Raw genomic sequence first — 12,619 nt, forward strand, 5'->3', positions numbered from 1 at the left:
AGTGACACAGCCCAACTAACAGGCCAGTATGTAGAAGAGATGTAGGGAGCCAGAGAGGAGGACTGCGAGTTAGGTCAGTCATGCTCAACATGGTTTACAACACAGAGGGCCGTGTAGAGAGGGAGAGTGGAGGAGTCTCCACCAGACCAGCATTGACAACATGTCAGAGTTAAAGGTAATGACCCCTATCTGTAGGGGAGACTTGAAGCATTCCTGCTGGCTCCTTTTCTCTGTGCCTGTCAGGACACGATGAAGACACAGGTGTTCCTCTCACCTATGGGACCACTAGAGCTGTGTATATATTTATAGCTCTGTATGGAACCACTCATTAGAAACTGTCTGTCTGGAACAAAGGTCCACCATGTCTAGTCTCTCCTCTCTCTGTGGTGTAAATACATGATGTCTCCTCCCTACCTGTGGCTTGTCCTGTTTTGCTGATTTTCTGTTCTTTACTGAGAATATCACCCCTGGTCTGTGGGGTTACAGCTGACCTATTCTAGGGGTTCTCATTAATCCAGCACTGTGATGAAAACAGATGCAAATGTGACAACTTTTTAAAAACTTTTGTGCTTAAATAACTAAAAAAGGGGGGAAATAAAAATGTTAAGAACATTGTGTGGGTCAGAGGGTTGAGAATGTCACAACTTTTGATATCTCTCTTTGCCATCTTTTTCACTAACTCTCTTTTCTCTATATATTTCATTCAATGTGTTTCTGCTGTCTGAACCATATCCATTTCTGAAACCTAATAGAAACAGCAGCTGCAGCGAGAGCGAGAGATAGAAAAATGGTTTTGCTTTGTGCAAGATAGAGGCTACAGTAAGGTGGAGAGATAGACCAAACCAACCAAACCTAATTTGGAGGCAGACAGATGGAGAGTGTGGAGAGGAGGATATGGGCCTGAAACCTGACCCCTGCAAGGCATCATGGGGCTTAAGGGGCCCCTAATCCCTGGTTGATGTGCACTGGGCTGTTTCAGCGGGATCCAGCGATGGAGGGGCTTTAAGCCCTCTAAAGTGAGCAGGCCCTATCCTTCTCCTCGTTGCGTTGAAACCCTGGCCGTGGGTTGGCCTGCCGCCAATCAGCTGGTTCCAATTTGTGCGTCCCTCAACAGGGATGCTGTTGAGCACTTCTCTAAGGCTCGCAATGAGGGTTTAGCATGCTATGGGGGATACGCACCCCTGTTCAAATTTAATACAAATGTTTTTCTTGGGAGGTTGGGTAGAGGCGGTGGGGAACATTCCTCCACAACCCCAAAATAGGACACAAGATTGTGGAGTACACTAGCTCGGACAAAAACAACCCTGACAAAAGAAATCACAGCAGTTGCTCTGACTGCAAGGAAGCCCTTTTCACTTCCCTCATAACAACGTCAGCTTCTAAACTCTTGGTGATTCATATTTTGAATATAGTCTGTTGCATACAGCATATTTACAATTTGGCATAAACGATACCACCCTGCTGCTGATTGATTGTAAGTCACACATGTGTAACTTCACATCACCATAGTAGCACTGGGGGAAGGAAGCCTCTATAGCGGCAAACACATGAACAATGGAATTCCACTGCATTATATTAACATACACGTGGCAACTGTTAACAGCGCAGTACTAGCTCTATATAATAGACCGGGTATCACTCACTCCTTGCAGGAGCCGTAGTCGTTGCAGCGGCTCAGAGGTACTCGGATCACACAGCTGGAGAAGGCCACAAACAGGGTGTGATGTTCCCTGTCCAGCTCCAATCCCAGAACCCGTCTGTCCTCTCCGCGGACGTTACATCTAGGAAAGGGGAAACAACAAACACGACTCATTATTTCCGAAATTTATGCTGATGGATGGTGACAACAGCAGCATCCTGGGAGAGTATGCAAATGAGAGAGGAGTTCAAAAGCTTTTCAGGATATGTACTAACAGCCCCACAACACATATCTCTGTCTTATTACAGTGGAGTCGTCTTGAAAGCATCACATACATCTGTTTGTTGCTGAACCAATAAAAGTGAATGTTATGAGAGGAGTGCACTGTATTATAAAACAAATAGTTTGTATCATATATCTGAAAGAGAATGGAGAAAGGGAGGCTGACTTGGTGGGGTTGTAGACATCGATGTCCTCCAGTAGCTGTGTGCTGAAGGAGGCGTTGAGATGGGTGCTGGCCAGGATCTTCAGTACCCTGCCGTCCTCGCTCCCCAGGAACAGCACCGTGTGGTTCTTATAGGGCCCAGCAGACGTATCCACTGCTAGCTGGGTCAACTTGAACCTGGGTGGACACAACAACAGGGTTGTGGTTCGGGGTTAACATGATGATACCTCCGAAGAGACTAAGCATCTGCAATTAAAGATGTGAACTATTGTCGGAGTGTGTCCATGCACTGCAACGTGACCCCACTGTGTAAGATTATGCAGGACACTATTGTAAGTAAAACCATTGTACAGCTGCTCTCAACTTTCCTTCAGTCCCACACAAGTTGACGACATGTTTACTCAGAACATCACACTGACTAGCACTACGCTAGCTAAATGACTCAACAAAGTGATGCATTCATCGTTGAAGTTCCGTTGTTCAACTCGTCTCGGGAGAGTTCTGAAGCAGATGTGACGTTTGGAGGCAGATGTGAGACAGACAGCGTGCCCTCCCTCCGCTGTGTGAAGACGCCTGGTTGTCTGTCAGACTGGCTCGGCTTCACCATGTAAGTCACGGCAGGGGATCGAGCTAGGGGGCTGTCTGACAGCCCTCTGACACCCACTCTTCATTCAGCACCGCTACATGGCTGGGCTTCTAATGAGCCACTGGAGCTATTTCCTGTGTTAGTCTGGTAGACCACATCCGGATGTTGTCTTTAGTTGATGCGCTTTTCAGCTTTTCACAGACCCCCTTCTGGCTGGATCTATAATTTGGGGAGGCCATATCCTGCTTGTGTCGATCTTTGATGTGGTGTTTTGGAAAACCCCATCCTGACTGCGTCTAACTTTTATATTTAAAGGGCTTTTCATGTTGATACAAGGGACCAACTGTTATCTATTTCACCAAGGAGATCGATTAAATAGTTTTCTACCCATCAATTTTCCCTTTTATCTTTTCATCCCTGCTGTAGCTACCTGCTGGTTGTGCGTGTGAAGTAGGGCCGGTGGTTGACGGAGGGAACTGCCTCATCCATCAGGGGGTGGTTCTTGATGAAGGTCAGGGTGTCGTCGGGGAAGGTCGTGGACGACTTGTAGGCAGCGGCAGAGCCGTCGCCGGCACAGCAGCCTGGTCTGTGAGACAGAGAGGCGGAGAAGAAGCAAGTCAGTGGAGTTTCAAAGTCAGTGGGCTAGATTTACTAAGAACTCACGCTGAGGGAATATGATATTGTAGATGCAAACATTTGTTGACAGTGTTTACACTGGAATAAAGTAAATATGTCTGGACTGAGGCTGTCAAAGTTCCCACTCATATGTGTTGGTCTTACCTGGGTTTGGGTACCTGCTCCTCAGGCACGGGCGTCCAGGTTGACTCACTGTTCCTCTGCTCCTTGAACTTCCCATTGAAGGCCTTCTCAATGTCATCCATGTAGAATGCACATACTGCTGAGCCTGTGATACTGATGAGGAAAACAACAGAGACATCTGTCATGGGAAAGGCCCATATTAACCCAGGTTATAATGGATTGTATAGCTATAAAGCATTCAAGACTGCTGCCCAGGGTTGTAAAGGACCTTAAACAACAATCTTATAAAATAGGCTTTTAAAAATATACAATATCAAGGGTTATGATATTGCAAATGTGAACATGATCTTTTTTTCTTTCTATTTTCTAGAAGAAGAGGTACAGTAAAACCTCATACTCATTGTATGAGTATGTCCTGTATATCTCTATGGCCATCTGTAATGTTGCCGCTTGGTACTGTGACTGACCTGTTGGCCTGTGTAGTGAAGACCCCCAGCACGGCTGGTCTGTGATTGATCTGCAGCACGTTGGTCAGCGACTGCAGAACGTCAAAGTAGAAGAAGGAATCGCCCGGCACCGAGCAGTTGAGCCGCGCTTTAAGGAACGACGTCCAGTAACGCTCTAGAACCCTGGGAGAACCTCCGTTGTCGTTCTTACATACACGAGCCACTCGGGAGAACACAACCTGAGGGGGAAAGAGAGAATGGAGAAAGGTTTGATTTTATAGGATTTTCCAACAAATGTTCATTCCTTTTGTGTTCATTCAGTAACAGAACACAGTGACATGACATTACACTGTTTCACATGACATTACATTGCAGCCTATTCAATACAACATTATTGTTCATATGTTACAGTGAACAACAGAAGTTCTGTTTTCTTTTTTTTTTTTTTCTAAATTTTTATCCCATTTTCTCCCCAATTTTCGTGGTATCCAATCGCTAGTAATTACTACCTTGTCTCATCGCTACAACTCCCGTACGGGCTCGGGAGAGACGAAGGTCGAAAGCCATGCGTCCTCCGAAGCACAACCCAACCAGCCGTACTGCTTCTTAACACAGCGCGCCTCCAACCCGGAAGCCAGCCGCACCAATGTGTCGGAGGAAACACAGTGTACCTGGCCCCCTTGGTTGGCGCGCACTGCGCCCGGCCCGCCACAGGAGTCGCTGGAGCGTGATGAGACAAGGATATCCCTACCGGTCCAACCCTCCCTACCCCGGACGACGCTATGCCAATTGTGCGTCGCCCCACGGACCTCCCGGTCGCGGCCGGCTGCGACAGAGCCTGGGCGCGAACCCAGAGACTCTGGTGGCGCAGTTAGCACTGCGATGCAGTGCCCTAGACCACTGCGCCACCCGGGAGGCCCGAAGTTCTGTTTTCTTAACCCCCCCAGACAGCGGAGGTACTCCCAGGGTTCTACAGCATTACTGGACGTCGTTCCTCAAAAGAAAATTGATTGGACATGATTTGGAAAGGCAAACACCTGTCTATATAAGGTCCACAGTTGACAGTGGATGTCAGAGCAAAAACCAAGCCATGAGGTCGAAGGAATTGTCCGTAGAGCTCCGAGACAGGATTGTGTCTAGGCACAGATCTGGGGACGGGTACCAAAACCTTTCTGTGGTATTGAAGGTCAAGAAGACAGTGAGCAATCGGAGAGAAGGGCCTTGGTCAGTGAGGTGACCAAGAACCTGATGGTCACTTTGACAGAGCTCCAGAGTTCCTCTGTAGAAATCTCTGTAGCACTCCATCAATCAGGCCTTTCTGGTAGAGTGGCCAGGCGGAAGCCACTTCTTAGTAAAAGGCACATGACAGCTCGCTTGGAGTTTTCTAAAGGGCACCTAAAGGACTCTCAGACCATGAGAAACAAGATTCTCTGGTCTGATGAAACCAAGATTGAACTCCTTGGCCTGAATGCCAAGCGTCTGGAGGAAACCAGGCACCGCTCATCACCTGGCCAATACCATCCCTACGGTGAACCATGGTGGAGGCAGCATCATGCTGTGGAGATGTTTTTCAGCGGCAGGGACTGGGAGACTAGTCAGGATCGAGTGAAAAATGAACAGAGCAAAGTACATCTCTGCAGAGACCTGAAAATAGCTGTGCAGCGATGCTCCCCATCCAACCTGACAAACCTTGAGAGGATCTGCAGAGAAGAATGGGAGAAACTCCCCAAATACAGGTGTGCCAAGCTTGTAGCGTCATACCCAAGAAGAGTCAAGGCTGTAATCACTGCTAAAAGGTGCTTCAACAAAGTACTGAGTAAAGGGTGTGAATATTTATGCAAATAAGGTATTTCATTTTTATTGTATTTTTTATACATTATTAAAAATATCAAAAAACCTGTATTTGCTTCGTCATTATGGCGTATTGTGTGTAGATAATTTTTTACTGGTACAGGGTGATTTTCAGATGAGTCTTGAGGCTTGTCGGCGTCCTGGAGCAAAACAACGGACATGTACGTATTTGTGAGTAACTCACCTTTCCACAGAGCGGTCATATTAGTGTGTAAACGAAACTGTTCGGACGTTACAGACAGAAGTTGGCAGGTCGGCTGTACCGACATCAGACGAGTCCCAAGACGCTTGTGGGGCCGTACAGCAAAACAGAGAACACTATTGTGTTGGTGAGAGTCTCATCTTTCCATAATAGTTTGTCGGATGCTACAGATGTTTTTGTGAGAAGATTGATTGGTCTGACAAACACCACTCTAGCACTGCCAACTTTCCCTGCAGATGTGAAAGTGCGACATCAGCGGATGCGGTGGATTGAGACGCATCCAATGCAAAAAAACATATCTAGCTTAAACTGACTGATTTTGAAGGGGATTTTTTTTATTATGCTAATTAGATTTTCATGGGGTCGGGGAAATCGAATCTATGGGGTAAAGGGTCTTGCTCAAGGGCCCAACGGTAGGGGAATGTCTTGAGGATGAGAACCCAGCAGCTCTCTATTTGCCAGATCAATTGTACCCTTTTTTCCAGCGCCCGTCCCGGGAATCGAACCGGCCACCTTTCGTCTACAGGTCATTAGCCGCTGGGCTACCTACCACACCCTTCTGTAGTATTGAACTACAACTCTCTTACCTTGCCAAGTGTGGTGTACTCCACAGCAATCTCACTGAAGAAGAAGTACACGTAGTTCCCGTACTCAATGGCATGGAGGAAATGAGGCTCTGAGGAGACAAAAGGGAGAAATATGAAACAGTAACACTGACTGTACTACTTGGTATTCACAACAGTTAAGTATTAGGCAGTCAGTGTTTTGGTAGGAAGCATCACTCATGTGGGTACCACACTTTGATTTAGAATGAATTACTGCATACAAATAGATAATGATATTTGAGGAAGATTTTGAGTAAGATTCTAAAGGTAAATTCACAAGTTGGTTCAAATTAAGACCTAAGGCCAAGGCCAGGTGCTCACCTCGTAGCCATTTGGAGTCGTACTTCACGGTACGAAGCACCGGGCTGCTCTCTCCCAGACTACGGTAAATTACTGCATCACTCGCCAGGAAGTCTGTCATGGTGGCCGAGTAGAAATCACCACCTGAGAGGAACAAAATCCCTAATTTAAGAAAGGTTTGCTTTTTTCAAATGAACACAATTGCAATGAAGACTAGAAACCCATGCCTCCCAATGTGTATTTTCATCTCATGGCTACATTTGATGTAGGGTCTGTGCTGCTCTCAATAACACTGTGTGAACTATGTCTAAATGTCACTGGCAAATTGGCAAGATTGAGGGCAGGTTCACTGATCAAGTTGCTGTCTCTCTGTCTCTGTCCAGAGCAACTCACCAGCGAAGAGGCCGACGTTGGATTGGCGAGACTCAAAGGGACAGCGGGCCTGACCCACCACCTCCTCACCATCCTGTTCCAGTGTGGACATCTGGGAGAGAAAGGGAAGAGAGAGAAGAGGGGACTCAGAGAGGGAAGGGGGTACTTCATAAAGCTATTTATAGGAGTGTAACTAAAACAAAATAACTCCAAGGAGCTTATATTGAAAAACCTCAACTAAAATAACTAGGTCAGTGTTTGCAGTTGTTAAGTTGACTGTTTTCCCCTTACTGAAAAATCCATTTCAGTCCAAACTTGAGTATTGTTCTGTTTAATATCAGGTTAGCTTTACTGCTAACTGCCAAGTTATAAAGTCGACCCCTTAAAGTCATGGACAGAATGTGCCTCTCGTCAATCCTGCTGAATAAATAAGAACACGTGTCATAAAGATACCTTTTATTTAGTACGTTTTACACTGCATTGTAACAACAGTGAAGTCAAAAGGTCAGGAGTAACACTCCTGTCAGCCTGTGCTATGGCTGCTACTCTGGCACCACTGTGAGGAGACAGTATCTCCTAACCACAGATCTTTAGCAGCTATTCCTGCCCCACCGATAACAAGGTCGTAAACCTCGACTCAGACAATATGTGTGAATCCTGCTGTGGTGGGGAGGGGGGGGGGGGGGTACAGAATGCGACCCGGAGGAGAGGTCATTCTCGGCAGCTCCAGCACACTCCAGCAAACAGCTACCTTCACAAACACACACAGTGACAGCTGTCAACATCTGTGTTTATATTTAACGCTGTGTCACTGCTCAGTGTTCCCTATAGGTACACTCTCTAAGTGAGAAATACACCAATGTTCACTTCCTGGTCTAGCTACCACCTGGCCACACAACCCCTGTCTTTGATCCAGCTGGCTCATTGGGCAGAGTGTTTTGTGGAGATCAATTTACATGGAAAACGCACTCTGTGCAAAGTAAAACATGTTCCACCCGTCCACACCCACAATCCAATCCCCTTCACCCTAACACACCCTCTCCTGACCCCACTGCCCTCCTCAGTCTTTCCAAGGAATGCTGCAGACAGATTGCATGATATGATTTACACTTCAGCACACTATTCCCAGTTCTCCAGGTAGTCATCGCTCCTGGTTTTTCTCAGACTGTAGACGTTACATCCCCTCTTCCAAAAAGCACACTGTGAATCATTGCCCAGAACCGTGATGTCATCTCAGCTCAACCAGACTTCTTTTGTATTGGTAGACATCCTGGGGAGTATGAGTCTATCTATGCACCGTTGTCACAATTAACGTATCGCTATTTTCCTATTGTATGTTTCCACTTAGCCGACATCTCTCTCTGGCACACTTAAGGTTGTTAATCATTTGAGCAGTCAGATAGCCATGGAGAGTAGGTGGCGTGAGTTCCTTTATGGAACTAAAGTAGTGGCTCCCCTGGGATTCTGACTCTAGTTTTCAGGCATGTTTTGTTTTCTCTCCCCCCTCCCTACTCTTTCTCTCCCCCGCTCTTTCTCTCCCCCACTCTCTCCTCTCTCCCCCACTCTCTCTCTCAGTGGATGACATGATCTGTTATTATCATCCTGGATCTGTGTTCAGTCAACAGACTGCTGCCAACCTCGGTTGAGTCAACATGTTTCTCCATCAACATCCAGGATAGCAGCACTCCTTTGAAGTGGTTCTGCAATCTGGAGCGCTATAGGGGTCTATCTGTGCACGACAATGTCGACTTAATGATTTTATACTGTAGATAAAGAGAGGACACTTTTTTCTCACAAAAAGTTAGGAGAAAGTCAGGATGTCAACACCTGTAGAGGCATATGCTCGGAATGCAATGCCCTTAACCGCTAAACCTCCCCATGCTAACCATTTTTTTTTAAACTAAGCTTATTTACCCCAGCTGTTATGTTTCAGAACAGTGCTGGGTATGGAGCTGGGGGCTGTAGATAGAAAGGTGACTGAGGTGTAGTGTCCTACCTTGTAGTTGCGGCAGGTGGGGTTAAAGGCGTTGGTCCCGCAGGCAAATAGCGTCTCGTCGTTGCGTGGGACCAGAACTTTGATGTAGTTGTAGCACTCATCCTGTCAAAGGGAAACAGCTGGGTTTCAGGGGACGGCAATATGACTACTGGCTGCTGGTGTTATCACCCCACCTGCAGTGTCATTGCACAGCTTATTAAGCACTGAATGGCATTTTGCTAAGGGCGCACACACGCACACACACATACACACAACCTCCTTCTCAGTCATACTTCTGTTCCTATTCTTGTCATTACCATAATCCCTGTGCTGATCTCTATGGTTTCACTAGAGCTCTGGGAGGCTGACACTGCTTGTGCCAGAGACTGATTCTGGAACTACAGATACCTGTGGTGCTGATTTTGATAAGCAATCTATGCTATTGTTAGTACTACCCTCCCACATCGCAGACCAGACAGTGGGAGAGCGAGACACAGAGAGAAAGAAAGGGAGAGAGATACTCACGCTGTTCTTCCCCCTCACTGTGCATTTATCCACATCTTTTGTCTTCCAAGTCAATTTCTGCAACACACAGACAGACAACCAACTGTCAGAGCAAGAAAGAGACCCTTTTTTCACCCAGCCATTCAAATGCTATTAGGAGACAGCTATAATGAAAATCTCATCAAGTTCAAATAAGCTTCTGACAAACAAACATCTGAAACACATGAGGAGCTGTGTCTAACCTTGTCAGCGTGCAACTAAAAATTATTGTTCCTCTACAATCCATCTCCCATACAATCCATCCCAATCCACCTGTACTTCTCAACAACAAGACATCTCTATGGATAATTAGACCAACAAGAAGATCAAGGAATAAGAAAGAAATCTGCAATGCATTCCTATGGGAAGTAGATGACCATAGATAGCTAGTATCAGGGCAATCCTGGATGTCCTTATCTCTTAGCATTGGCCCCCCAGTGGGCCCCCGCTAGTGGAGTGAATAGGAAGAGATCCATCAACTTGTTAACAAGGTCGCCTGGTTGAAGGTGGTTTAATGCACTGCCCACCAGTGCAGATCCACTGTTCCACTGCCGACTGACTGGGAGGGTGTTTTGCTGACCCCTCTGTCCTCCCTGCAGGAGCTCCAAACTCATCAACACCATGGGGCATGCTGGGAAATAAGATTTATCCAGACTAACGTGAAATCCCTCTTTTGGTTCAAGACTCAACTGCTACCCTTCTGGGCCTTAAAGTGGAGTGAAATGTTTCCCCCAAGGCTCTTCTCACTTCCCTATTGAAGATCCAATATGATAGGATAAATAGGATAGACGTCAGCAATATGCTAATAGTTCCCTCTAGCCCTCTGGCAGAGTGGGGTGGAGCTAGCTATTTATTGCTTTTACCCATCCAGTCCTTTGATATACAGTATCTCTGAGTGGGGGATCATGGTGGGCCTGGTGAGGAGACGGGATTAGAACTGAAACTGGGCCATAGAAATGGAATAGATCCATGATGAAGCAGACTGTGGGTTTTTGATTATGACTCAGGCGCACACTAATGAGCTCTCTGAGACAGATAAGAAGCATGGGAAGGTGAGAAAGCCAGGTTGGTATTATGGTTGATGACCAATGACCATCTACTAGTCCTGGCCCGCTAGCTTTTCTGAACGCGGTGTCCCCTGCTCGCCTAGCGTAGTAGTGACTACCGAAAGCCACCCTGACTCACCTATTGCTGATCTTTTGACCCTATGATCACTCGGCTACACAGCTGATGCCCCTAATTTTATTTACCTGTCGGCCCCAGCCTCAAACTCAGGTCCTGTATGTACCTAACTGACCCGCTCTGCCCATTCATCGCCATTTATCCGTTGTTGTCTTAGCTCTCCTGATCAACACCTGTGATTGCTTTATGCCTCTCTCTACTGTCAATATTTTTTATTTATTTAACCTTTATTTAACCAGGTAGGCTAGTTGAGAACAAGTTCTCATTTGCAACTGCGACCTGGCATATGCCTTGACTACGGCTGTCTTGGCTAGTTCTTATTGTTTTATTTCACTGTAGAGCCCTCAGTCCCGCTCACCTTGCCTTGGATAGCTCTTTTGTCCCACCCCACACACATGCGGAGACCTCACCTGGCTTAAATGGTGCCTCCAGAGACGAAACCTCTCTCATTGTCACTCAACGCCTAGGTTTACCGCCACTGTACTCACATCCTACCATACCATTGTCTGTACATGCCCTGAATCTATTCTACCATGCCCAGAAATCTGCTTCTTTTATTCTCTGTCCTCAACGCACTAGACAACCAGTTCTTATAGCCTTTAGCCGTACCCTTATCCTACTCCTCCTAAGTTCCTCTGGTGATGTAGAGTTTAACCCAGGCCCTGTAGTCCCCAATTCCACTCCTATTCCCCAGGCGCTCTCATTTGTTGACTTCCGTAACCGTAAAAGCCTGGGTTTCATGCATGTTATTAACATCCGAAGCCTCCTCCCTAAGTGTGTTTTATTCACTGCTTTAGCACACTCCACCAACCCTGATGTCCTAGCCGTGTCTGAATCCTGGCTTAGGAAGGCCACCAAAAATGCTGAAATTTCCATCCCCAACTACAACATTTTCCAAGATAGAACTGCCAAAGGGGGTGGAGTTGCAATCTACCGCAGAGATAGTCTGTAGAGTTCTGCCATACTATCCAGGTCTGTGCCCAAACAGTTCGAGCTTCTACTTTTAAAAATCCACCTTTTCAGAAACAAGTCTCTGACTGTTTCCGCTTGTTATAGACCCCCCTCAGCCCCCAGCTGTGCCCTGGACACCATATGTGAATTAATTGCCCCCCATTTATCTTCAGAGTTTGTACTGTTAGGGGACCTAAACTGGAATATGCTTAACACCCTGGCCGTCCTACAATCTAAGCTAGATGCCCTCAATCTCACACAAATAATCAAGGAACCTACCAGGTACAACCCTAAATCCGTAAACACGGGCACCCTCATAGATATCATCCTGACCAACTTGCCTTCTAAATACACCTCTGATGTCTTCAACCAGGATCTCAGCGATCACTGCCTCATTGCCTGCGTCCGTAATGGGTCCGGAGTAAAACGACCACCCCTCATCACTGTCAAACGCTCCCTAAAACACTTCAGTGAGCAGGCCTTTCTAATCGACCTGGCCCGGATATCCTGGAAGGATATTGACCTCATTCCGTCAGTAGAGGATACCTGGTTATTCTTTAAAAGTGCTTTCCTCACCATCTTAATTAAGCATGCCCCATTCAAAAAAATGTAACTAAGAAATAGCCCTTGGTTCACTCCAGATCTGACTGACCCTTGACCAGCACAAAAACGTCCTGCGGCGTACTGCATTAGCATCGAATAGCCCCCGCGATATGCAACTTTTCAGGGAAGTTAGGAACCAATATACACAGGCAGTCTGGAA

At 46.6% G+C, this 12,619-nt stretch overlaps 1 protein-coding gene across 4 annotated transcripts in view; it reads right to left on the minus strand.

The window, feature by feature from the left end:
- Positions 1 to 12,619, minus strand: part of LOC129837937 (semaphorin-6D-like) — a 149,622-nt gene that overhangs the window by 23,529 nt on the left and 113,474 nt on the right. For all 4 annotated transcript variants that reach the window (XM_055904522.1, XM_055904524.1, XM_055904523.1 and 1 more), the window contains 10 exons: positions 9,706 to 9,762; positions 9,202 to 9,303; positions 7,227 to 7,317; positions 6,855 to 6,977; positions 6,516 to 6,604; positions 3,897 to 4,114; positions 3,451 to 3,582; positions 3,101 to 3,256; positions 2,088 to 2,261; positions 1,644 to 1,781 (listed from right to left, as the gene is read on the minus strand). In XM_055904522.1, coding sequence (XP_055760497.1) covers positions 1,644 to 1,781; positions 2,088 to 2,261; positions 3,101 to 3,256; positions 3,451 to 3,582; positions 3,897 to 4,114; positions 6,516 to 6,604; positions 6,855 to 6,977; positions 7,227 to 7,317; positions 9,202 to 9,303; positions 9,706 to 9,762 — 1,280 coding nt within the window. The remainder of the gene's footprint in view (positions 1 to 1,643; positions 1,782 to 2,087; positions 2,262 to 3,100; positions 3,257 to 3,450; positions 3,583 to 3,896; positions 4,115 to 6,515; positions 6,605 to 6,854; positions 6,978 to 7,226; positions 7,318 to 9,201; positions 9,304 to 9,705; positions 9,763 to 12,619) is intronic.

Source organism: Salvelinus fontinalis, chromosome 38 (genome assembly GCF_029448725.1).
Source record: "Salvelinus fontinalis isolate EN_2023a chromosome 38, ASM2944872v1, whole genome shotgun sequence".
NCBI classification, from domain to species: domain Eukaryota; kingdom Metazoa; phylum Chordata; class Actinopteri; order Salmoniformes; family Salmonidae; genus Salvelinus; species Salvelinus fontinalis.